We start from the raw sequence: 27340 nt of genomic DNA, 5'->3' as shown, positions 1-27340 counted from the left end.
ATATATACATGTATATATATCAATTTCTGTTGTGCATTTGGCATTTTTTCATTGTTGACAGGTATCGGCCAAGTTCAAATCAAACGTGGACGAGATGTTTGCAGAAATCGTTCGGGAAATGAACGTTCTCCCATCGAAGGGCAAAGCCGATGGCGTATGCTGCTGTTGCGTGCTTATGTGATAATTATATACAAATACATGTATTGCACAGATGATACACACAAATAACACGAACAATATATGGACAGTTAGTTCGATAAAAGCCTACAATAATAGATGAGAGGGGACACTCGTATTGAGATGATAAAAGATTATTGACCTTGACTAACATCCGACTGAGAACCATGGAGTCCGGGAAGGTCCTAGGAGGTAGAGGACAGGGTGGTGGTGGTGGTGGCAAAGCAGATAGCGAAAGAACAAGCGCAAACCTATCGATGATTCTACCAAGGACCATATAGGACAACTTAGGGCCACCGCTCAAGACACCATCGGTACCAAGCCAATCGTAAATGGAGCTGTTGTTTCAATCCGCCGATGAAAAACAAATCTAAGTAGGAGGTCATGTTTGTAGAGGATAGTAGTGGGCGGCTTCTGTCAAGTTGACTCGGTTACGCGTCTTCAATTGGTTGTACGTTGCATGGGCGGTATACCTGCACTAACTAAAGATTTAACTGTACAATTCTCGTATGAAAATAAGCTGTGTGCAGCACTGGATTTACTGCCGGAAACTAGAGGACCAATGGCCCTAATGGACGTTGTTTAGGGCTGCGGCAGGAACTATGCCGCTTTATTTCCATCATAAGTCCATTTCGTGGCTGTAAAGTTTAACGGCAGCCTTCTGCCTCGAAGCTTCCCCAGTGATTGAACTCTTATGACTGAGTGCGTTGAAGCAACGTGAATGCCTGTGATGTTGTTCTAAATGAATGTGGACTTGTGTTCTACGACCAACCAAATAAAATGTGGAATCGAGGGAGTTGATGCTCATATCAAATTCACTGAAGCATTCTATAGGATCACCGTTATTCATTCTACTGTTATTAAGCGTCAAGAGCCTTTAGTTTGACATTTCTTCGAAGACGCCGATAGTTTATGAAAAGGTGTTTGCGCGTAAAGGTCCTTCGATGGGCGATTTCGGACGCAACGTCGCTTTGAATGAAGTGGTAACAGATAAGGCATTGCCGAGATGAAGACCTTTGCGAAGTCGAAATTGCACACATTGGACTATTAAAAGCTAACACTAATGCTAACTGACATAGTCTGTGTTATGAGAAAAAATATACTTCCAGGGTCGGGAACCAAGTTTTTAAAATATGATTACATTTTTTGTTCGCTCGCCACAGGCTGTTGGTGATTCCAGCAGCCCTATTGCTTGAGGACGGTCTACAATGTATATGTAGAATACATATGTGTTGCAGAAAATTGAAAAAAATGTAGAACTTTTTCGTGCGGCAGTAGTAACAGTAATGACAGTAACAATGCTTGTTAACACGACATGAATACGTACCCAGACATTCAACTCTGTGGAAATTAAGACCCGTTTTATTTATACAATAGTGTAATACAGTACAAATTAGATCCGTGTGTCAGCTGGGTAAAATCTGAGTTACACTAATTAATGATCAGTTAAGGACGCGGTGGTTGATACGATCACACAATACTTAAGTGCCCTAGGCCACAAGAACAAGCATTGCGACTGCGCGAAAAGTTTATCACTAATGCCGTAGGATGATGAAGTGTCGCTCACACTGCAAACGGTCGACTGTGTTTCCTTAAAAAAGAAGAAAGATAAACGTTTATTTTGTGTTTAAAGTGATGTGTACTGTTAATGATCGATCGTTAGTGTGAGAAGTAGGTACTTGTTATATTTTGCTCACGTATGCCCTCCTTCTTAAGACTCGTTTTCAACTGTGTTTCATTGATTCCATATGTGTTTGTATGCACCGGCTAAGCAAGGGAGTAATACCGCGTACGATTGCATACTAAACGAGAAAGGCGGGTAGACTTAGTGGAATCCATTGCTTTCCCTCACACGGTGGTTACATGTTAGTAGAGACGAAATACGACAATGAGATGACTTTTAGCAGTACGTTCATTGACTACTTAGGCTTTTTTTGTTTAGTATTTTACCCGACCCTGGCTCGCCTTCGACCCTGTAGAACCCCCGGGGGTTAAAAGCTGACATCCGACACGTGACAGACGTATGCGATTCTTTGAAAGATGACTTGAAAATGATGGATGTCTGATTTTTCTCGTTTTTCTCATACACTAGTTTTATAATGCAGTGAACGTCACTTAAATAATGCAAGCTGTGAAAGAAGAACTTGCACCCATTGAACAGCGCGTTTTACCTCTCGCCGCCATATCCACCTCCCCGATCTCCGAGGTTACTTCTAAAACTTAGCATCAACACGCCTTTCGAAGGATCAAAATGTGCTCTTCTTCCGTAATGCGATTATCATATTTCGTTACGATATTATTTTTCCTAGAAAGTGTTTTCTGAAGAAATTTCCCTTTCTTTAACTTTTAAAATAACATTGTCTTCATTTCATGATGAACAACGAGGACGCTTTGTACAGGCGCTTATTGCTTTAATACTCCTTTGGAATCACACACGGACACATCCGACTACTGACTGTATATAAACCTACTATATATAAAAACGTAGATAATGAATAGACGACGATTATGATGGTGTCGCTGATGCGAGAGATGGCATGAAAACGAGAGCAAACAATAACGATATACATAGAATAAGTAAAGAATATACAAAAAAAAAAAACGAAATAATGTGAGAAATTACTTCCGCATTGCAATGTAGGTAACTAATAATTTTTTCTTGTACCACGAGAGTAATCACCAATAGAAGCGTCAAAGCAACAACAACAACAATTTTTTTAAGCAAACAACAATAAATACGCAGATGTCGTAATATTCGAAGGACGTGTTGCAAACAACTAAGTTACTGAATAGAACTAAACACAGAAGATCTGGAGTGTAAATTATTCGAAAACATGGTCGATACCTAGCAATTTATCTATCTATTGAATGTCATTAAATTAACGAGAAAAAAGCCACCATTATTAACATCTTACTGTAACTTCATAAAAAAAAATCTATTAAATTTGATCAGTTTATTTTACTCCCATACATCTACGAGTGTGTGCTACTTTTTTCAGTATAGAATTAATAAAACTTTCCAGCTTGAGCAACGGTACATAGACAACATTTATAAAACGTATTGAAACAAGAAGTCATTTTAGTGATGTATCCTGACGAGAGGGACAGGGTAGCAGGAGGATGAGAGGTCGATAAGAAAGACATCAAGCTTTAAGCTGGTTCGATCGTTAACAGCTCGTTAATATATATATATATATATATATATATATATATATATATATATATACATATATATATATATACACGTAGACATACATAAGCATGCTGAACGTGGCAAATGATCAGGGACGACAAGAATAGCGCGCCATTGAGGGTGGCAGGCGCGGGTTCGTTTGAAATATCGGAAATTAAACGTAGGCTACTAGACGGGAACGATAAATAGATGTGTCATTAAGCGACACGCCGTTTTTAATATTAGAGTAAACGATAATAGTTAAGTGGTGAAAGTTATTAGGACGCTAACACGAAGATAGAGCAAAAGCGAAATCTAGGCCTTCCGTCATTTTTTATGGCTCCGAAAAGAAAAGCTGTACTCATTGTGAAACATGTATTTACTCATTGAACGCTAATTAGTCGTCTCATATTTCGACCTCTTTTCTTCTGTATTGAGAAAGAACGATCAATGATTTTATCATAGTAATGGGATTTTTTTAAAACTACGAAAGCCATGCTACAGAAATAATGAAGACAGGTTTATCGTTCAGACAGGGCCCATCATAATGACAGCGATAATTATATATACATATTCACAGTGATATTGGTAAATACAACTATTATTACTGTTAATAAATACCTATATATTGTAACGATAGGCGTTTGTCCTTTACCTTTTTGCAGATCCTCTAAATAATGTTCAAAGTGACGTTCTATAAAGATACGAAGATATGAGTGACATATATATATATAGCTAAAATCGTTGATGAGAAATATGGTAAGCTACTGACGCTGCGGAAGGCGGCAATAAATGCGGAGAAGTACTTGCTGTAGAAAATTAACAGAAATTAAAATTTTAATTTGAAAATTGAAAGTAAGGAAATATGAAATAATTAAAATGTGTTAGCGTAAAAACTACTAATAAAAGCATTTAAAAAAGGAACCAATCGCACTATTATGATAGCATTTCGGCGTCCAGTTTGTTCTTCCAAACTATTACATTACAAGAATGGAGCCAACACCGTGTTACATATAAAAGAAAGAAACGTAGCCAGCAAAAACAAAACAATAGAAAAAAAAAATATATATATATATATAACGTGTATGAATGTAGAGCAAAAAATCTTCAGTGATTGAGTTTTTTTTCTTTGTTTTTCTCACTTTCTGCAGGCTTTTAGTAAATATGTATTAAAAATTAAATACGTTTGGAATTAAAAATTGGATGAGAAAATTAATTAAATAAATATGGAATTATTGATTATATATGCAAATATAGGTTCTTTTTATCAGCAATATAAACAAAACCGAAGCCAAGCAGACATTTAATACTTATGCCCATATGCATAATAATCAAGTAAAAATTGACTCCTTGTGCTGCTGTTGCTATTGTTGATGATCTTCATCGAAATTTATGTAATAGTCTCAAGCAATAAATGACTATAAAAATAAATTTAACCCAGTTTGCCACGGGTCACGCTTAAATTGCCCAAAAATTGATTGTATTATTTTAGAACATATAGCATCTTCGAAAACGTAATTCCATGTGAGGTTTAGGCGTATCTATAATATTAACTGCTCTTTGCTTGAAAGTTTGACACTCCTCTATCAGTACAGACCATCGTATTTCGAAACGGCAGCCATTCAAGAGGTCTGCCACAATTCATTATAGTGGAAGTGGAGCGTTCTTCTACATTACTACCCACTGTATATAGGAAGAGCTCGCAATATCAAGGTCGCTCGCCACTCCTATTAATCCTAATCCTTCTTTACAACGAATCAGAGGAGTCTGAAGTATTCACAGTATTAAAAAGTGTTGACATCGGCCTTCCGGAATAGCTCGTTCAGTATCGGTATCTACAACGCTACAAACGAACATGTATGATATAGGGGTAGAACTATACTCTCAATGCGTCCTTATCTAGATATCACAATATTATTCTCTCTTCTGGTAGTTTGTTTCTATATTATTATTTGTAATAATGATAACAAAGTAAACAAATAAACGACAATAAAAAACAAGGTAGACCTGCAACAGCAGAAATGATTAAAAATATATTCACATCAAAAACGTACGAATACAGTCTTGTCTTTGTTGCCTTATGTAACAGCATCCAGTGCTGACATATTCAGTGCATAGCGTGAACCTGAAGCAATCTGATGCTAAATTTAGATGTTCTTCTTACGTGGATTTTTCGCAGTGTTTGTTTTGCTAGCCTTATCATATGATATTCATACATAGCAGGGGAAAATAAAACAACTCTCCCCTTCTGCGCCCAGTCAAGCATCTATTGCAGTTGGCCTCGCGGCTAGTGATAAATAGAGCAGCTGTTACCGCAAATGGTGCTTATTCGATAAATACAGAAGTATGTGGACAAGGAGGGTTTCGTCTATTGTGTGGACTTCTATTGTTCTTAGCAGTCATTAGTGACGTCCATTGTTTGCCTCTGGGGGGCTGGAGGGGGGACAAACATTTGGTCAAATCGTCTGTACGTCTGTAGCGCTTAAGGATATTAGCAAGAAAAGTATTTGAAGAAAACGATCATGTCTAGCTGAATTTTAATTCAGTCAATGTTCTTGTTACTAATGCAAATCCATGATCAGCTACCGTGTTCAGTCTTAACTTTATATTGTAAGTTAAGGCTAAATACTTGACAAAAGAAAGCTCTTATTAGTGATATGATATTAAATTTCAATTTTCTTAGTTATATTATACGTGAATTAGCCTTAATAGTCACATAGCGTTCACGGAATCAGGACTCATTAGCAACTGATGTTCCATTACGTTCAGATTAAGCTTTCCTCTTTTCCTTACACAGTTAAAAATGACTAGTAAACTAAGAGCTGAAACCTTTTTTGCTGACGAGGAGACATAATCACTCGTCACACAACAATATATATATTGCTGTATACAATTATGCATACATTGATGTACATTTTTCCATACGAGAGACGGTGCTTTTAAGATGGCGTTTATGAGTTTAGTTGGTGGCCTGGGGACTCCTGCTTCAAGCCGATCACGTGCCTAGGGCAACAAAAACGGTCGATAAAGAGGAGTGATAGCATTTTAAAGGGATGGAGAATATATATATATACATAACGTTCACCTTTGTTGCCGTTTTCGTTCGTCGACGTTCAAGTGTTATGTGTCACTGAAAAGCTCTTAATCTGCTCGCTCTAAAGATGGGTACATCTTTAGAGCGAGCAGATACCATTTTCAAAAAGCTTTGATAGGAACTTGCGATATTTTTTCGCGTTTTATGAGAATTCTATAATTAAAAAATTGTTTTCCTTCAAAAATGCCTAAAGGTAAAGCCTTTGATGAGTTCCACGAGTCGAGTAGGATGCGTTGTTAGGCCAAAGATACGCTGTTTAGAACTAGTAAATCACTTTTTAACGGTATGTTCAACTATAAAGTTTTCATCGTAACAGCACAGCCCGCTGTGCACATATTCCGGCTTGGTTCGGTAGCCTTTTTGACTTCAATAGAAGACAAGAGGGGAATGTCTAAAATGCTGTTCTTTTTTACTCTATATCCGCAACTTAGAGTTTGAACTCAAGCTAAACTTCTGTGATCGGAACAAACGACGGAAACTGCTTTATCGAAAACAACAATGACCTTCTTAGGAATACACAATAGTTGACCACCAACAAGTGAAGAATTAGAAACGGAAAGCAATAAACAAAAAGAGTAGTTTCGTATGCACTTACCTAATACATCATATATTGAAATACTCGTTACCAGTATTTTCATCGCAAAATACAACCACTAATAGGTACTTGTTCTTAAGTAAAGCTAAATAATCAACGATGTTATTTACTTCACGGCAAAGATGGCTGTTAGATATAATAATATTGATAATAATAATAACGATTCAATACGTTTTGTATACTACGTGGGTTATACGATATAGACAAGAAATTCGAAACAGCCAAACAATTGAGGCTCTCCTATAGTGAAGCCTTATTTCCCTGCGAAGTTTTGCCGCGTGGACGGTTCAAAGCGCTAACAGGCATAGTTGCTAAAGAAGCCCAGTACACTACCCGGCTACGGCCATGATATTAACACAAAATCAAGGAGCTATTTGTGACTATTTCACGAATACAAATGCCTGTTAAATTTCTATTATTGCACATTCATATAGCATTATATTTTACATATAATTACGTGCATTGTGAAAGCTATGTATGTGGCGGTCTCGTGGGGACTAAAGCACCATCAGCGGAATCGTCGAGGCCGCTACGAAAAAACGTGCGCTATCGGTCGACGGTAACACGGAATGAGCAGATCGATTTTTGGAGGTAAAAAATTGTTTAATCTGAAATACCGCTTTATTTTCTGTAACTGTAATTGACGTTTATGGTTATCACGGAGGGTATCTATACCCTTCTACATCAAATCTTCTCTAGTAACAAACGAACAGACTGCTTAAAGGAAAAAGGTTTTCCATACTGTGTTCGGTTTTCAGACAGAAGGTCGCTAGGCTATAGAAACTGCCTTGGCAAAAAGACTGACACCTTTCTGCTTTGTGCAGCGCTCTTATGCTTTTGAAAAGATTTCTCGTATCAAACTTTCATATTACAGGGGAGCTTATATGAGTGACGATCAGTTTGTGTCAGGGGGGGGGGAATAAGGTGTATAAGGGTGTATAAGGGGAGAATTCTGCGATCATATTTTAAACGTTGTCCACACCCTTAAACTTAGTGATTAAAAAAGCGTATGTATGTTTACAGACATTGATGTACAGTCAATACAAACTATTGTAACCTAAAACTACTATTATTATTATTATTATCATTGAGATTGGCCGCTATTTTTGTCGTAAGGTAACGGGAGGGATGTGTCGATGGTAGGGCATCACTCAATCATTCCCGTACGAATAACTTGCGTTCAACAATTCACCGCTCGCACAACCGACTGTTTTTCTGTTTATTATCAATAACATATTCTTCTAACTTGATGAGTGCCTTTGATGTAATGTCACTTAATTTCAGTGTAAGTTATAGTAGTAGTAGTAAGCTCCTGGAGCGATAGGGTTTACGAAACTCGATTCGCTGTTATTTGTCGGGTGATCATCTTCGACTGTCCGGGTATCAGACAGAAACATATCGTTCCAAATGAGTTTGCTTCCATGTTAGATGATCGGAGGTATATGCAAATAGATGTATGAATGCCATTCATTTTTTATTAAAAAAAACACCTGTATACACTTATTTATATATATATATACGAGTATTAAAAACAGGGAAAAAGTGTATATTTGCAGTCACTAATATATTTACAACGAGCAAATGCAAACGAATTTTTCTTCAATTCGATAGCAAATGGTCTTTGATCATTTTAGCTTGCGATAATTACTGCTGACTTTGGCAAAATGACGAACGTCTAGCAACGAAAATATCGCCTCTCGAATTGAGACAAGAGCCAGATGAAGATTGTGAGTGGTCGCGTTACTGCTACCTCTCAAATCTTTCCTCCATCGTAATGCCTCGCACGTACACGATCTCATCTAGATAAATTACTGCTACGTTTAGTTATTATTACGATGACATGAATAAAGAGGTAGAGGCCCAAGCACTTGATGATATCTTCCATCGATGTGTATATAGTTAATTGCTATATAACAACTAGAGCTTTTCTACAACATCAACAACGATATAATTATCAGCAGCATAAACAACGATTATCAGTTGATTAACTAGATAAGTAATTCAAAAAACCAACCAGATACAATAATCGTATAGAGAGCATCAATGAGTGTTATGATGATGTTGCAGCGTTCATAGTTTACTTCCTTTGGCATGCACTGTATCATTAAGTACATTCACAACAACAACAACAACAACAACAACAACAACAACAACAACAACAGCAACAGCAATCATACTAATCGTAAAAGCTATGCAAATGGTCGTGCTTCGCTCTCGACTAATAGAATTTTTACGCTGTACCTCTCCTACAATGTTCAGGTAGTCGATGCCATCAAAGAGACAAGCACAAGTGCCCTGAACTATGGCGCTAATTACGGACGATAACTGATTAGAGGGCAAATATAATATTGATTCATTCAAAATGAGAACGAACAATGCGTGAAAACTTTCACTTTAAATTCATTCAGGTTAGTTGGCCATAAAGATTCGCTTCTGAGAAACAAATACAAGCCCACCCAATGTTATTTTCATGACCTGAATCTGACGTAAATACTGTTGTTCGTGCCTATGGCGCGTACAGGCGAAACAATCGAAGTGCTTTGCCCTACAGGTGTAGCACCTCGATACTGCAAGCGTTAGGCTATCAAAATCGTTACTTTTTTTTTAGCGAGAAACCACAGTCCGTTCACTGGTCGTACGCTAGCTCCCTTTAAATCATCCTTGGACCTGGACAACTCTCAGTAGGAACCCCACTATCAATAGCTTCCGTGGAATATATGGTCCAGCCTATAAGCGTTCGGTAGCGATGGTCGAAGTAAACGTATGCATTCGCTGTTAGTTGTATTTTTTTTTAAGTGTACGGGCAAACGCTTGAAAATGTCGCCGCCCTCCTCCCCCCACACATAAAGAAATCCTTTGACGACGTTATCGGTGTAAAATGCCATCAATAGTTATCCTTGCAATAACTATGATCGAATATTGAGCGCCGGTTAGAAAGCCGCTCATGTTTTTACCCATTTATACTTGTGTACACATGAACATTTTCACATCAAAGAACCTTATTGATGTTTTTAAAAAAATCCATTCGATCTTAGTATGTTGCAGTTTATCGCACGCTAATTTTGATCAATATTGTAATTTTTCCTTTATAGTGTGGTCTGTCATATAATAGAGCTGTAGCCTACGAACGGTTCCTTTTTGTGTAACCAGCTACTTAATAATCAATGGTAAATATATAATTTTTTCTCTATTGCTCTTTGCACGGTCACCATTTCATGCCGTCAGACGAAATTTGTCTTCGCAATGCACCAGCTATACGGATTTTTATCTACTAGATGTTGTATAAATGTATGTCATTACACTAGTGTAGAAATCTTACTGAGAAAATCCTTCGCTCACGTCGTACGGTGCGATCTGGGCGTCGATGACGAGCGCGAAAGCTCGAGAGAACCAGTCTGTCACACACAGCAGGCATAACCTTCTCACTCACTCACGCAGACGAAAAACTCAAAAATCATTCGTAATAAGCAGGTGCTTCTTCTGTCCTGCCTAGAGTAGAAACTTGCCATAATAATTACTTAAAGAATAGGACAAGATATCAGCCACATGACTGGAGTGTGCACGCTTACAGCTGATATGGGAAATGTACAAAACCATTTAGTGGTACTGTGCCATCAATAACGCAAATGCTTTTCCCGAAGGACTAAACCTATAAACTATACTGTTAGTGACATTCGCCTTCAACCGCAGGTCTAATGTGGGCCTATTCGTTTATTAATAATCGCCGCTGCAATCAACGGAATCTGCTAACAAAAAGATACTTCACCACCTTAATCGTTTTATGCTGCTTCAATGCTATCAACTTCGAACAGTAAAAAGGTCCCTTCTAGGCTTTTGGCTAAAAGTCTTTTCACGACCACGCATCATCACCATGCCCTGTCCCTATTGTACGTACACAACAAACCCACCGTCTGCCATTATCACCTGTAACGATAACGAAAAGCGTACAACGTTCCGATTTAAGGGCGGCAATCGGCACCGAAAAATTTGCCGCTTAAAATTTTCTAGTCTCAACAAAAACGATCGGTCAATCAACTCTTCGAATTTTACGTCCAGTACCGCCATCAAGCGCGGCCCGGCGCCCTGATTTAATGAAAATTTGTTATGATCCTTAATGTCGATACTCTTATGCATTATACAGACGCGCCGCAGGGTCTTGTAGCGTGCGGATCGCTTGAAGCCAGTCGTCTTAATGAGGAGTGGCCTCGATCGCGTCGACAACCTGCCTTCGGGCATCAGAGGCCGCTGGTTCTGTGGAGTGGAGCTGTGACTGCGGACTCTGAAGATGACTGTGATTATGATAATGATGATGCTGCTGGCGATGACGTGGCTGCGATGGCGGGGACGGCGGCTCAGTTAGAGAGTGAAATATAATAGGGGTCTGCTGTGCCGCTTGTTCGGTAGTCGTTGCCACCACCGCTGCTGGATAACGTTGTCCATGCTGGGGGGGCTGATGATGATACGGACGAATCTGTTGCGGCTGTAGCTGGTGATGGCGAGGCTGCTGAGACGGGGTCAAGTGAAGTTGCTGTTGCTGAGGTCTGCTGTGCTGTTTGCCGCGTGTCCGAAAATGCTCCTGCTCCCGAATAGAGTGAGCGAACGTGCAGACGACGCCCCGTGGACAAACCCCAAAATGATTCATATCTCGACAAAGATTCACCTTCAGAGTATAATAGATTTGAAAGGAAGCCAAATGAGCACAAAAAATGTTATGACTCGAAGCTGTCAAAAAACGTCGCTACAATACAACAGAGACGAGCGCCATCCAATAAACAAACGACAACAATTAACTTTCTTTTACCTTATTTTTATCTAAAACTATTAATACATACTTTATATTTATAAGCCGGATAAGGAGACGGGTGCAATGGCGATACAGCTGGTGTTATTCCGTTATTCGAGCTGCCATTATACAGATGTTCATCGACATTGTGACCGTTGTTGTTACCACCGCCGCTGCTGCTGCTGCTGCTGCTGCTACAGACGTTACAATTAGCAGTGCTGTTATTATTGTTGTTTATTGTGCTACAGTTCATATTGGTGCTCCTCGTGGAGTGATGCTGCTGCTGCTGCGAGGGTTGTTGCTGGAATGGATGGGAGGCAGAAATAGGTGAAGGAAGACCATTTATCTTAGGACCGCTCCCTTGCTGCTGCTGCTGCTGGAGGAGTGAGAGACAGCAATGCACAGTAGAGACGGCTGCAGATATGAAATCGAAGACAGCCTTTCCTCCCGATGAAGCTACTTCGTCCGGCTGCCATTCGAGAATCTGCAACGAAAACAGCGGCTTAACACCCCTTCTTAAACGATAAAGCCATTTAGATTATGCACATACATGGCCTATCAAATACAATATGCTCCTTATAAACTATTCAGGCACGTTGGATTCTACTTGGACAAGAAATGGGTTTCGCTGTAAACTTACACTAAACGTTATTTAAAAAGCGTTACAAAAATATGTCTATACTATCGACTAAAAGTGATATACATAACTTAAGCTTCATAATTAAACTATTATTATTATTTTTCATTGTGCATCTCATTAAAGCATTGGCATAGAACATGTTAGATTTTCTTTTATATATGAAGACATTTTTTAGCAGTGATATGAGAATTAGTTTGTGGTAGAAGCATTTCTATACCTTATATCATCAAATGTCAATTATGATGGTGCCTATGCTTTTATTTGTTGGTTACGGTCAACACAACATGATCAACAGCTGTATTTAAACAAAAATTTATTTGCTCCCATTTAGACGTATACACAATGTCCGTATATATATTCGACATCTTTCGTCTGAAATGACTGATACCTTGAGAGGTTGCTGCAGTAGCTGAAGCAAGGACGCCAGCGGTAGGTGATTGGCTCTCGTGGCTAAGGACGATAATTCTCTAGTGGTCTGTTCGAGCGATTGCGGAGCCTGTAAACGATCAATGATACTCTGCATGTGAGATCTGTGTGTTCCGTCTCCATATAAAAGACTGCTCCATTGCTCCGGGGCGATACGCAATCCTGCCTCGCAGGCGATCGAAACAATCTGGGCATCGTGTTCACGTCGTAAGGATTCGTAGGTACGAAACTCCTGAAAGAGGACGCAGTAGAGGTTGATTTACCAATAGTAACTAACAATATATACATTTAGTTAGCCGTTTAGTCACAAGAACTAGTTATTTTGTGATATATAGTGTAAGCTAGTTTTAAACCTCAACCGAGCGCATAACGTCCTTTTTTTGGCAACCGATAAATTTACCAGAATCTTGACTGGCATATGCAGTACCGTGTAATCTAGAGTGGCAAAACTTTACTTTGCACAAAGATGTTACGGGTTAGCAATAGTTAATGATTTCGAAGGTGGTGTAGAAAAAATTCGATAAAGAAACTGGTTTCGTATTGCGAATGTAGAACGTCTGAAAACGTATACCTCTTTGAGCTGCATCAGTGAAGAATCACCGTCACGCTTCGCGACGACAAAACAGCTAGCCCGATATAGAAGTTGCACGACATGACCGATCGAGGTCTTCGAAGCATGCGGAAACAGTGTTGACAAACGTTGAACAACAAACATCACCAAGACCTATATAAAAATAGAACTTATTAACGACTTACGTAGTAAAAATACTCACAATGAATTCACTAAATAATATGGACTTGCTTCATGTAACAAACTAAGTCGGCACATCTGTGGTCCTTAGTGCTAATATATCTTAGTATCATGCAAACGAGTCTATTCATCTTACTATCTATTGATCCCGGTACATCACTAAATATATTTTGGTATAACAACTTCTTAAACATCTATTTATTTATTATTGTCTAGGTGTATTCCTAAAACCTTTCTTGAAAGTGCAGATCCATCTTCAAGCGCGAGCAGGACCAGCTTCAGAACCTCTTCCTGCATTGCCGGACCAAGGAACTGACAACCACGAGCTCTTACCGCTGCCCAGAGGGATGCCGTCAGTTGGCCAGAAGACTGCTGCTCGAGGATGACCTCAACAAGCGAACGTTCAGCTAACGAGCGAGCCGCCTTCAATGCCTACGGGAACAGAAGGCGTCAACATAAACTGCGCCGTTAGAAATGTTCTTCAAATTTTTGGCGCCAAAAACAAGGTTGCAACTATAATAGTTGTTGCTCCAGCAGCCAGCATAAGACGTCTGTTAGCATCTATCAAATTTTTTGGCAAAACCTATAACTGCAGACAAAGTGGTACTGAGTAACATATAATTGGGTAAATAATAGTAATCGTGTACTTCATAGCAGTCAAGAAATTATACGTATTTGTATGTCCACATCATCCGGAAAACTGCTGCAACCTTTATGCGATTGTTTTGGCAAGAAGGCACTACGTGTAAGAACAACGTTTTACGGAAAACGCTTAAACGTTTTTCGAGCTCTACAAAATAGGCATAAAATAGGACTTCGAAAAAATCTATTTTTTTCATATTCTGCCATGTAAGCGAAGACAATGATTTCTTCAGGAACCACTTAAGAATTCCTTAAAGATCCTTTTACATTACTTGTTTGGGTTCTTGAGCGGATTAATAGACACATGGATTTTCGAAAACTGGGGTTCGCTTCGCCATAAGCTTGTGAAACAACTGTAAGGACATAGCAATAGGACAGCGATGACCTCTTTACTCTTACCTGCAGGTTAGATTAAAAAGGTAACCGAACAATACTAACCAGCATCCAGTGTATATTTTTACAGTGGATAATGTAGGAAAAACGCAGGAGGAATTACAATGATCATGATGAAATTAATATCCGTCATCATATTATCTAATATTAGATGATTTTTTTTCAACGCAATACCTTATGTAGTCCGAAGGGTTCTTCAAGATTCGAATTAACGAATGCCAAAAGCTTTCGCAACATCGGCCGACTCAGGACGGCTGCATGCGCGTTTGGTGATGGTCGGAGGAGGCTGGCTAATGAACAGATTTGTCTGTACGCCATCGAGATGAAGTAGTCTATGCAAAAAATATCGAAACGACAGAACATAATAGAAGTCAATTTTACTCTTATACAAATAAATCTAAATGACATGTACTTTAATAAACAATTTTGAAATAGAATCAGCTTAATAATTTACTAGGAAACCTTTTTATGATAGCTAGAAGGAAACGGTCGCATCAAAGTATTAGCTTGCCGATAAAAAAAATATAACTACATAAAAACATCCTTACCAATATCTTCACTATTCTCCCGTCGCTCACCGAGTAACTGTAGTAAGATAAGGTTTTCACTGATAACATCATGTTCTGGTGAGTCGCACGTTTCGCGGTGTCGTCCTGTCGTCGAACATAGCTCACACACTGTGTGTCCGCAGGAAAGGACCTAATAATGGGCTCAAAAATAAATTATATTTAGTACGTGGGCTATTGCATTTTGCCAGTTCATGGTAAGCGTTAGCATAAGTTTGCAAGCACCATGTGGAGTCATAAGAGGCTTGAGTAACGCAATAGGTATAGCGTACACGTGGAAAGGTAATCAATATTTTGATCTTAAGATAGTCAGCAGCATACCTGAGGGCGTCGGATTTGTAGGGAGAATTCGCGCTCACAACATGGACACTCGAGGATGATCACTGCGGGTGGTGACCGTGTTGTAATAGCAGTTGTGAGAGTCGTGACTGAAGCTCCAGTGGACATATTGGTTGGACGAAGTTTTCCCACATCTGCAGATCTTGCTTTGCCTGATGGTGGAGCCATGATGGCGGAACGCAACCTGTTTCATTTGTTTTGATTATATATGTATACATGATATCTTCTTGAACTGATAACTTCCTATTTTAAAGTTACCAGTTCGATATGGTCTTCTATTGCGCTTGTAGGACTGCAATTATTTTCTATTATTTATGTTTCTATTTTCTCTAACCATTAATCGTTATGTGAAGAAAGCGTGCGACATGAAGTTAGGACTACTCCACTCGGTAATTATAGCGATTTCATTTTTCTAATATTCTGTTTTTACAATAAAAATCGAGAGCCGTCTAGTTCATGTAGAACGGATACTCTAATATGAAGTGTTTAATACCGATGTTCGGTTGTCGTATCGTTTGCTGATATAAACGAATGACGTGGTAATCTAGGCAGGACTCAAAAAGGAGACAGCAAACCTTGTCTCCCCGTTTATGACAACAACTCGATTATATAGCAACGAGTAGTCTGTAGCAATATCCCCTATATCAATATGAGAATGTACAGACCCTTGACGCTCCTCTAGTAGGTACAGAACTATGTCAACAATAAATAGACCAGCAATCATGCTTACCATATTTTGGATTCCTACTTAAATATACTTGAAAAAAATTTGCATATTTCTAATGTCTAGAAGTAGATGTCTTCCTTGTACAAAGCCTATTTTTCCATGTGGACTTGGTGGAATACATTCTGTTATTATGATCAGAGGTGCAGCGTTCATGATTCGTTACCTACTTAACCGATCCTTTCCAATACATAGTAAAATGATTGGATGCGTGATTTGAATCGTGACTTGTCGTAAAGCTAGTCATAATGCTAGCCCAAAAACTTCGGTAGGCTACAAGCATTCTATCATACGGCATTCCACAGCTGTGCTGTTTTCCTGCTTATTTACGTGTGTATTAATATCTCTATAAATATATTAATGGCTATTTTAAAAAGTAGAATATCAATTGCCAACGCCTTGTGTTGCTCTGGGCGCGCAACTTTTCGCATTGAACGTGTTGGCCGTTATGAGTCCTTAAATTTTTAAAACGTCTACTCTCTATGAGCCCAAAATTCAATTCAGCTGGAAATTTTTTTTTAGCTCATTCGAGCGGCGGGTTTATATCTGTTACTCAACGCACGTTGTCCATTGTTCAGGTACTGAAATGAAGGCATAGCTGCAGTGAATAATAATCACTTTGAATAAACATGACCACTAAGAATGATTCTTCTAGTTTGTTAGTTATATATTAGTTAGTTTTTAATTATTATATTAGTTTAATTAAATTAGTTAGTAATATTTGTTAGTTTTTAAACACTGTTTTGAAAGTAGTTTGTAAGAAAAATCCGGATATTAGATCTGCACGTCTTAACAGAAAGGCTAAATGTCGGTGAAGGCTAAACGTATTGCCGATGTGTACATTATTTGCATGCACTTGTCCTTCGCCAAATTGTACTAGTTGCCTTACTAACAGGCAAAGCCTACTAAACTAGGCTTTGCCTGTATATTTACTATATACTTAGTAAATTTGTACCTGCTCAATACGCCAGTATCTAGGACGAATAACGAAGGCAAATATTTAATGGGTAGTATATAAAATTAGCCTAAGGATTAGTTCGACCATTTATCCACGTGTGCGCTAGAAAATGCTAGACATAGTAGGCAGAACTTGTAACCGACGACTGGGAGCAAACATAATATTCCTAGTTCAGCGACGATTGATTTTTTTTTAATAATTATTATTTTTAATCTACGCGTAGTAGCAGTCGACAGAATATCGTTTAACGTTTATTACGCTAGGTCATAGAACTACACAACGAAGGCGTTACGATGAACCGTACTATTTTCTAGGAATTAATTGCTACGTCCTCCTCTGGCAGATCATCTTTGCTACCGAAGTGTGAGGCGGACTAGCTCTCACATCTGACAAAGTGACATGAGACGTATACAACAACGCCAATGACTTACTCGTTCCGTTACGCCAACCGTACTGTTAGTAATTGCATAGTCATCTGTTCAGAGATGACAATATCAGCAGACCATCAGTTTCTATTCCTTCACTGGCATAATAAATAGCACAGCGGTAATAGTAAACAATCGACTAGTAAGAACAACACATTGTTTTTATCATTCAGCCGTTCTGCGTCAGGACCAGTAAGCTTTCTTAGATGGGGTGAAACTTAGAGAAAAACCTGCTTTACTGTAACGACTCAGATTGTTTTAGCAATATCTGTGAAAGATTAACCCTCCTCGTTGACAGAGACTATCACACAGGTATAATAATTTGCATATACTTGCAAACTGCTCATTATATCATTTGTTATTTTCACAATTCGACTCCATTCGCTCCGTGCTCCAACTGCACCAATGGGCTTTGCGTGCTTACTTACCTTATTGACTCTAGAGATACTATGACAAGCACTCACGTTATCAACCTATTCATATGAGAAACACTGGAGAGTTTGTCCTTTTTTCCTCCGTACTTTAAACCCTCAGAGCAGCGATAATTAATGAGCAGGCTCAAAGCGCTCACCACCATGGTCCTTTTTGGCGCAAGGGGTGACTATTGGTGGCGACCATGGTCACGATTGCAGGAGACGAAGTTCCACTGTTCGTGGCGGTGCACAACACGAGCAACAAGACCAGCAACGAAATCTCGTTGACCTACGTAACAATGCCATTGATTTATCAGGCACTCCATCGACACATATCGGCGTATACAAGTAGTACTAGCGTATCGTACGCGTACTAGTTTTTATTGAAACTAGCTTCCATAGCATTTATATTTGTGTAAAATGCACGTAATCGACGGCGTTTTCATCATTAGTTCCTCGACAGCAGATTTGGGTCACTTCGCTGATAATAGACTAGAAAGAACAGAAGCCGGTGCACCCACCCGCAAAGAAATCTCCTACAATTTAATTTGTATACAGATACAACTACACGCACACAGTTAAACAAAATTGCACACACGGCACTGCAAGCTCGGCCTGGGAGCCTGCAGATTTGTCGCAGGACCTACAACCTTCTACAGAGTAACTAGTTCCAGAGATAATGTACCACAAAGGAAACACTTGTTTCTAATATACTGGAGCTCCGCCGCCCTATTCGAGTACACTCGGCTGCTCATTTAGCCCTGTGCTCACCGCAGCGGTCGTAGTAAGACAACAGCGGCTCTCTGGCTAGCCACCAGCAATACAGAGCCACTAGCGACGGTAACTAAACGCGCCGTGATGAATTGAGAAGAGTGTTGGCGAATCTACGAGCTTGTTACTTGGTCAGTTTAGCTAGTGGCTGGTTTCGTGCGGGGATCTACCTTGGGCAGTTAATGCCAAAGGCCGTCGCGCAGTCGGGTGTCGTCTCAACGAACTGCGGCGCCTTCTGCTGCCGTTCAATGAAGTACTCGCTCCAGGAGCGCAGCAGGGCTGTCCGGGCTGCCCGCCCTCTCCGAAACAAGCAAACGGCAATAGCAGCTGACAACTCGAACCAGGTAATCAGTCAGGAGCGCTGAATAAATACTGTACATTGGACTCAGTGGGCATCGTTCACCCTGCAAAGCCTCGTCCGAGGAATAAGACACGGCGAGCGTTAATCGACGGAACTCTGAGACGCGAAATGTCGAGACACGGATTGAACTATCGAGGGCTGGGTAAAGAAGAAGACGTTTTTGAAAACCGAATAGAAGAATAATTAAGAATTGTTGATCACAGTGAATAAACAGTAAATGCTAGTACTATAATCGTAGTCAGATATATGTATCGTGTGGCCGAATGCATTGGTGTTTGTGGGATTAACCATAAAAAATATCGATTTTCAATGTAGAAGCGAAATCAATGTTTTAGTTGGCGTCAATAGAACTAAAGTGCGCTTGTTTTTTTTTTCGAGAATAGCATAGATGCGAACAAGTTAGTCATATGCTGTACAAGAATGCACGTGAATACGTAAGTTTTACCGAACAGTAACGTCTAACTGCAATCTAGTGTTTACCAACTTTTTGGGTTTCAAGTTTAGTTGAAAAGAACAAACAATTAATTAGCTAATCTCCTACGATTACGAGTTTTTTTTTTTAACAATTTTCTGAAACACAATAGCTGAAACAATGCGGCACAATTTTCGACAAGCTTGCTTCAACTTATTTTGCAAATATCGGGAGGTATCGGAGCAGATCATTTCCTTTACCGAAGTACACAAAAGAAATAATCTAAGTTTGATTGTATCCTGCTCTGTGATAGCCCATTATTTTCAATGAAGTTTACAAACCCGTTCGAACTGTTACTATAGGTAACTGCAAAAATTAACTCGTGAAAATGAGTTCAGATGAACGAGACCGAGCACCATATACAATCAATCTCAAGTTATCGATAGATAAATGGGTTAGTTGGTCGGCGACGAAATGTTTGAAGTCGTATGCGGACGTTGCATCAGATGATCCAGCTCACCAAGTTCGCCATGCTTAATTACATAGTCTCCAGTATTGAATGAAGGCTACAGTAGAAATATATAGATATAGTTGTGTTGTTCCCACTGTGATGCAATCTTACTCGCGTACGAGAATAGTGCGGTCGATTGAATCCGATAAAAACACGCAGCAAATAGCATTGTGGATACGGCCTTTCAAGCTCGAACTTTGTTCGTGTACGCCATATGTGCCAATTTCCGAAATCCTATAGTATTTGTTAATTTCTTATCACCATCTGATTCGTTTACTCGACGTAGCTCACACTACATAGCAACATTAGAACTTTGCCGTATTACCTTAATATTTAAGATTGTATAAATCCAGCGAGACTGATCCTTCCAGCCGTACTATTTGTGTCTTTTTTTTGTTAAAAAATAAGGGTGAGATAGAATAATAATGTTATCTTGCATTTTACAGCATCGGTCCGTTGCGGAATTGGCTAAACTTAAAGCGACCTACCTAAAAATAGCCATTACAAAGCATGAGTTGGATTGAAATTAGAAAGGTAATTTTGAAACGTATGTCATTCATAACTTGCGAACTACTAATGATTAAGGTACTTGACAAATATAGGGCGGTTAAAGGATCTTCCACCCAATGACTCTTCTGCCACCCAACAGGATAGGTGGTACGGAAAGTCACATGCAACGAAGAATGATTAGAGCTATTTTAGCAAACCGTTCTTTGTTTCTTTTTATGAAGTCTCAAGCGGCCACTTCTATCGAACAGATTGCAATCGTTGGGTTCCGACTGTGACAACTCGAACGGATAACAGTACCAAATCACGTAGAAATGTACATCACTCACATTATATACGTCAGAACAAATCAAAATCGTAACGCCTAGCCCTAAAATGCGTGAAATATAAATGGTCATCATCACGGCCTCGCTCCGAAGCCTGCTTGTTCAGGCGTAAATAAAGGATCGGCTTCATCGACGGACTCAGGCTGTTTCTTTCTGAGGAGAAACAGTACAGTGCACCAAAACTGCCATATCGAAGCATCATCTCGATAAACTTCATACCCTGTCCTCAAAGGCACCGATGTGACCGAATGATGCTTCACTTAACAGAATCCTTTAGTTTGATCTCTATGAACTGATCAACAAGAGTCCAGCCTGCAAAGTGGATTTCGATGTTATATATCACTTTCTGACGGATTTCATCTGTACTCATCCCGTTCCCACACAGCTAAGCAGTTATTCATTTCCCATAATTAACGCCATCACCAAACACTGATTTTGTAATGATAATTCAATCGATTAATAAGACTGATAAATCCCCAAAAAAAAAGCCATCCCGTCATCAGTTGGCAGTAGCTTTCGGTTGCCGTTAAATAACACGTACTCTACGCCGCAACAGCATCTAGCAGAGTCCTCTTTGTAGCAATAGCGAAAATGATTTGTTCATAGAAGAGAACAGGTCGGCGTGAAATCTCGCAAAAGAAACCAACGAACCGTGCAATTACTTATATACGAGTTTCTCGAATTTTTGTTTGGAAAACTCCCGCATCTTTCTCTCGGTCGAAGTATTTTTCTGCGAGCATCCTCGCCATCGAACACCCAGAGGCTTCAGAAACAATAAGTCCTAATAATGTTATGTTCTCGTATTTTTATTACACACAAAAACATCTGCTGTTGTTGGATAAAGGTACAGACGCTCTTGGAGGACAATGCAGCCTGCTACGATATCCCATCGCTTTGTCAACTGAATCAGCCTTACTTCTGATATCAATACCATCTCCATGATAATTATATATTAGCATTGTTGTGATCATCACATTTAATGAAATAGCTATCTAAAGCTAGCATCAATGAATATATCGACCGTGCCATAGATAAAATGATGTAAATATGTGTGCGGCCATCTAAAATATTATTATAGATAACGAATTATTATTTCACTTTTAGCTTTTTCTTCTATCTAATCAGTTGCTGAATTGATAAAACTAACGAAACAATTAAAACCATTTTTCCACTGTGGGTTTAGTTTGTTTTGCTCATATAGAAAGAATACGTTTGCGCAAATAGCCTGAAACATTCATAATTCCTTATAGAATATTTATCTCTAAATTCCTTTTATAAAAATAACGTTCAAAAAACACATACATAAAATACGTTTAGCATTATCATTGCAGAATTGAGTATTTTATTGTAATAAATAATGTCATAGAATCTGTAACAATGCAATGAAATTTGTTAACTGATAGAAAATGGCCGATCTAAAAGCTATTTTTTCAATTGTTTGGAATGGCTTTCCAAAGTGAATTTTTGAGGAAAAGCAAAAGTTTGTGTTTATCTAAATCTGTTCGAAGATCGTGCGGAACGGAGATGTTGCCAAGGTTAGTAAAAAGACTTGAATATAATATTTTTCAGGAAGCTTATTCTCTTTTCTACTATACAAATGAAACTTTTACTCGTATCTCATAGCTGAAACGTGCCCTGAATAACAGAAACAAGTTACGAACCTTCTTATTTCAGCTGACCGAGCACCCATACAGTTGTTTTTCAAGCTTCAAATGCTCTACCGTCTACCAATGTTCTTGATGATAACGTCCTTGACGCCATGCTTCATAAGCGTTAAATCGATAACCGCATTAAAATATCAACTGCGCGACTTCAAGCCCTCCTTAGCGTTTTCACCGAGCTAGTATCTTAGCGCCAAACGCTTTCTCTATGATGAGCATTGTAAAATAAATAGAGATAGCGAGTTTATTTCGTGAAGCCGAGTTTTTTACATCCACTAGTGCAGTTAAGCACTGTATTGGACAGATAGTTTCCACTGGCACAAAATGAGATCACGGTGATTGTTTAACTTTAAAAGGCAAATACGCCATCATTGCACGATCACACGAATTTCAAAGACAATTTAAAGTCATCTAAATTTTGTTCCAACATCTTCCTATCGTAAGCTCAATAATTTTTTTTTATAAAGAGCTATTTTATAATACAAGGCGTTGTCGCTGATTAATATGTGGAGGATTCTTTTTCACAAATGGCGGACTAAGTAAGCTATCGCAGTTACGAGAACCTTCACACATCGCGCGTCCCGTTCAGCTACCGACTACTTCTGAAGTCTCGCAATTTCATTCAGCGAATCTCTTAGTTGAATCATGAAGCGATAACAAGGAAGCAGATTATGCCACCTAGACCCTCATTGTCAAAAGACTCCGCCAGTGCAGACAGATTTTCGTGACCCCAGTGAGAGGAGCGATTTCGGCGAGGGAGGGTATTCAGCTTCATTTAAGCCATGGTGTGGTCATGGGGTGCTGTTGTCACTCAGTAGTTCCCATGAATCATTTCAGACAAAATAATACGCAACGTGCCCCTTTTGATGATGGAAAATGACTTGCGTGATCCGTTCAATTTTAATGGAGCAGAGAGTCCAAGATTTCCTGATGGTGACAGTAGCAATTCGACAGGAAGCGCTCTCATTAACCCATTTGATCACTTCGAGCTTGATCTGGATATCGGTGACTACGAAGGCTTCGACACAGAGACCGCTGAACTGAGACGTTCTAATAGGATTGAAAGCCCGGAAGCTGATCAACAACAGTGCGGTCGAAATGAGCCGTCAGAAGAGAGCAGAAATCAACAAGCCGTTGAGACGGTTATCGCTGACTTGCTTAATTGGAGCTTGAACATGGGTGCAGATTCTGTTGTTGGTCTTAATGGGGACGACGGCAGAGCGGAGTCTGTTCATGAGTTGGACGACGCTATACACAGCCCAGAACATCGAGAGCAAGAGTGGACCCAAGGCGATTCTATACTCGGTGATGTCAGGTTTTACAGACAAACCCGCGACAATGAGACGCCAAGCTGGAGGTTTTTACATACCCATCAATATGGATCCGATGGTGAAACTGTAGAGGATGAGTCCCAGTCGGAGTCTGATGTTGGTAACACTACACTCGCAGGAGAGCAGTCGCCTATAGACCTTGTGCCTTTGCCATTAGAGGGACGATTTGAGGACATTGTACACTCGTCGGATAGGTACCCTAATAGAGAAGACCTCTCGCAGAATTTTCTACCGTCAAATGGTGAAGAGCCGATGATGTGTCTAGTGATTCGACGGTTACCTCTTCTGCCTCGTCCAACCCGTTCTGGTCTCCATCCCAGAAACTCTTTACAAAATCTATGAGCATTCTGGGTAACGACGCTGTCCGCCTTGATGGCGATGTAGAATTCGTTCACAACAAAACCTACATCCTCTGGATTCGGTTTTTGTTGTCAGATGAAGTATACAAATGGTTTCTAAAGATACATTTGGCAACCTTGGGCTTTTTACGAAAGGTCACGATTGGACCGGTTCCTGGCTTGCACATGGCAACAAATTTTCATTGTTTGTTCTTGCTTGAAATAGCTGCTTCAAGCAAATTTCTTAGTCTCGGTCCTGTGTCAAAAAGGTCCTATCAAGAAGGTCTTTTAGCTTATATCGGTCCATAGTTGTGGCATCAAATAAACGCACCACGAAGGTCGCTTGATAGGTCGAAACATGCAAGTGCTTACACGGTAGTACAAATATTGAATAGCTTTTTTCATGTCTCGATTTCGAGCGTAGCCATGTCGCTACTGCTTACGGCTTCAATGTGGTGTATTTGCAGGGTTTTTATTGATTGCTAAATGAAGCTGGTGTCTATCCCGTGTGACCAACTAGCGATAGCGAGTCGTCTTGGCGCTTACCAAATACGTCCGATTCCCGCGTTAAATAGCCATTGAAGACTGGCAAGCCTACGAAATTGTAACGTATATACATTACCTCACTATCAACAGTATTATTACAGAAAAATTTCCCAACGGAATTCTCGAAAATTATCCTGTGTGTGTGCGGATAATTCAGTCGGAAGGGCTGGTTCTTGTCATTATTAAGGTCTCCAAATTTGCCTTTTTATTTGATCGAAATTTAGTGGGCTGAATGACCCATGCTGAATCTACGCAAAATCACCCAGTTCCGTTTTGTTCGTTTCTGGCTTGACACAGACGTGCCATGTTCGGTGTAGAAATAAAGATACATAAAAGTTTTGACAATTGTTTAGAGGTCCCCAGCCAGAAATCCTCTACTATAGTATAGGCTTGTCGCCTATACTATAGTAGAGCTCTTTCTAAAATTATCATCGCCACTGAATGATGCTTTGATGCGTGTTTGTCCTCGTTCCCCAACGACATAAACAACGTATAGGTCGCTCACGGCCTAATCCTTGCCGTAAATCAGATTTAATAAGAACACTAGATTTAAAAAAGAGCTAAGATCAATAAAAGTTCGCAGCTGCGAAAGGATGGCGTTACAGCTTCTCGAACCGAGGCTATCTGTCGATAGGAAAAGTAGGTAGTGAGGTACGGTGCCTACGTACCGTGGACTTACGTGCGGCAGACGCACATCTTGATGCGGTCAACAACTGCGTTCGCTAAATGGAACCGCACGTTAAACTGCAAACCGATAGAATGAAGTCAAAGACTAAAGCAATCGTTGTTACTGAAGCTATACAATGAAATAAACAAGACGATATAGAAATAGCAATATGAAAGTATTATAGCAACTGTTGACGAAGAGAAACAGTGTAATAGTGGTAGAGACAAAACACGTAACGTAACAGGAACAATAGCGAAGAAGGACCAACGTGAGAAGGTGCCTAAATATAAAACAACGAAAATTAATAAAAATATAAATATGAAACATCAACGCACTAAATATTTTAAAACAACAAACATTCAAATGCAGTATGTAACTTGCAGCTCTTTAATACGTTTAGTTAAACATTAGCACAAATGATCGTGGTAACTACTATGTCACATGGTAAATTTCCTATTGGCAGTCCCATTTGACTAACATTGCATGCCACTGATGAGCGATGTTGGACCTTAACCTGACTAGGGCGTTTCGGTTTACGCGCTCTGTTTCACACAACGGCACCGATTAGCGCCGCGTTAGAACGTAGCGATTGAAGACTAGGGCGTTGCCTTGTCGTTATGTAGAAAACTCGTTGTTCGTTAATATGGTATTTCCTTTGCTGTACTTACGAAATCATTGTGTATGCAAACGAACTATTATATACACTTAGTCTGTTTTTACCGGTCCTCTTCCTATAAAGCAGTGCATTACTATTCTCAGAAGGCTATGAAACTGCAACGTCACCCGTGCGGGGTGCGCCACGTCGTTCAATTAGAAAGAACTTAACTGTATATACGATAAGTACTTCTGCTAAAGTCGTAGGCACTTGGAGTATTACATCTGTTATTAAAGAAAGAAGCCCAGAAATCCCTTATGGTCTGAAATATCTGTGTATTTTCTGTTCGTTGAAGTTGATGTGTCGCGAAATTTTTTAGAAAAACTACTGATTTCAAATAGGACGACCCATTTACTGGCGACGAATGGGTAATATAACAGCGAGCCGTTTTCCCTAAGCAGTTATTTCAAATAAAATGTGAATATTAACATGGCACGATAATAACAATAATATTGAGATCAACTGTTGAAATTTTAAAGAGTGGGTTATTATATTAAAATTCTTTATACACATTTAAACCAAAATGGATCAGTACGAAGATACACGGTATAACAAAACAGACGGGCAATAATTTTATGTCCGATTAATAAAAATGGTTACTAGAGATGTCCAGCTCTATATTTTACTCAAGTCTCGATAAATTTCGTAGCTAACTTGGCCACTGACGTCCCGCAATTTTGTTTCTTTGGCCAAACTTCCATCGATACAAGGTTCCACTAATGCCAGCTGATCTGACTACAACAGTGAAGTCGTTTTCCGCAAGTGCGAATAACGGTAATGCGGTATATATAGAAAAACGGTAATAATAAAGTTATACGTAGACCAGTGACTTTGTGCTTGAATCTATAGAAATCATAGAAAATAATAGAATTTGTCGAAGGTCAATAACTCATGCTGCTGTAAAATAACTGTTTAAAGTTTGACGAAATCATTTCATTTCAATGCCTGTTTGGACCTACTTCACTAAACCGTCCCATTTCGTCTGTGAACAAGCCCATAGCAACCTGCATCAAACAATATCGACTGCAGCCAGATTGTAAGCTCTGAGGCCCATTAGCCAAAAGTGCAGCCTAAATCTCCCTGCAACGTAATACAGGGTGACGATCAGACCCCAATCAGCTTATCGGATAGGTTCCATCACGAAGAGGCATAGTTC

The 27340-nt window shown here is 39.4% G+C and overlaps 3 protein-coding genes across 9 annotated transcripts in view; 2 read left to right on the top strand and 1 right to left on the bottom strand.

The window, feature by feature from the left end:
- The window catches only part of LOC111242899 (ras-related protein Rap-2b-like), a 5527-nt gene extending 1544 nt beyond the window's left edge, over positions 1-3983 (top strand). The window contains exon 3 of the mRNA XM_022787833.2: positions 62-3983. Within this exon, the coding sequence (XP_022643568.1) occupies positions 62-181 (120 nt within the window). The 3' untranslated portion in view covers positions 182-3983. The remainder of the gene's footprint in view (positions 1-61) is intronic.
- Positions 3984-4716: 733 nt separating this feature from the next.
- Positions 4717-19216, bottom strand: LOC111251247 (roquin-2-like). Of its 5 annotated transcripts, XM_086977616.1 has the most exons (10): positions 18114-19216; positions 15561-15762; positions 15222-15372; positions 14848-15005; positions 13870-14070; positions 13459-13611; positions 12850-13119; positions 11871-12305; positions 11265-11698; positions 4717-10962 (listed from the first exon to the last, which is right to left on the bottom strand). In XM_086977616.1, exons 2-10 carry the CDS (start codon positions 15744-15746, stop codon positions 10959-10961), a joined length of 1992 nt encoding a protein of 663 aa, XP_086833742.1. In that variant the 5' UTR covers positions 15747-15762; positions 18114-19216; the 3' UTR covers positions 4717-10958. The 5 variants fall into 5 exon arrangements, with proteins under 5 accessions (XP_086833742.1, XP_086833741.1, XP_086833740.1 ...); XM_086977615.1 differs by having other exon boundaries at positions 4717-11698; positions 15252-15372; XM_086977614.1 differs by having other exon boundaries at positions 4717-11698; positions 18114-19143.
- Positions 19217-19277: 61 nt separating this feature from the next.
- On the top strand, positions 19278-26906 carry LOC147758244 (uncharacterized). 3 transcript variants are annotated; one of them, XM_086977624.1, is made up of 4 exons: positions 19278-19664; positions 20600-20687; positions 22495-22521; positions 22661-26906. In XM_086977624.1, exon 4 carries the CDS (start codon positions 23514-23516, stop codon positions 24318-24320), a length of 807 nt encoding a protein of 268 aa, XP_086833750.1. In that variant the 5' UTR covers positions 19278-19664; positions 20600-20687; positions 22495-22521; positions 22661-23513; the 3' UTR covers positions 24321-26906. The 3 variants fall into 3 exon arrangements, with proteins under 3 accessions (XP_086833750.1, XP_086833749.1, XP_086833748.1); XM_086977623.1 differs by having other exon boundaries at positions 22444-22521; XM_086977622.1 differs by lacking the exon at positions 22495-22521.
- The last annotated feature ends 434 nt before the right edge of the window (positions 26907-27340 follow it).

The sequence above is a fragment of the Varroa destructor genome, unplaced genomic scaffold (genome assembly GCF_002443255.2).
Source record: "Varroa destructor unplaced genomic scaffold, Vdes_3.0 BEIS01000001.1, whole genome shotgun sequence".
NCBI classification, from domain to species: domain Eukaryota; kingdom Metazoa; phylum Arthropoda; class Arachnida; order Mesostigmata; family Varroidae; genus Varroa; species Varroa destructor.
Note: the sequence above shows the minus strand (reverse complement) of the source record. Positions and strands in the feature narration are given on the sequence as shown.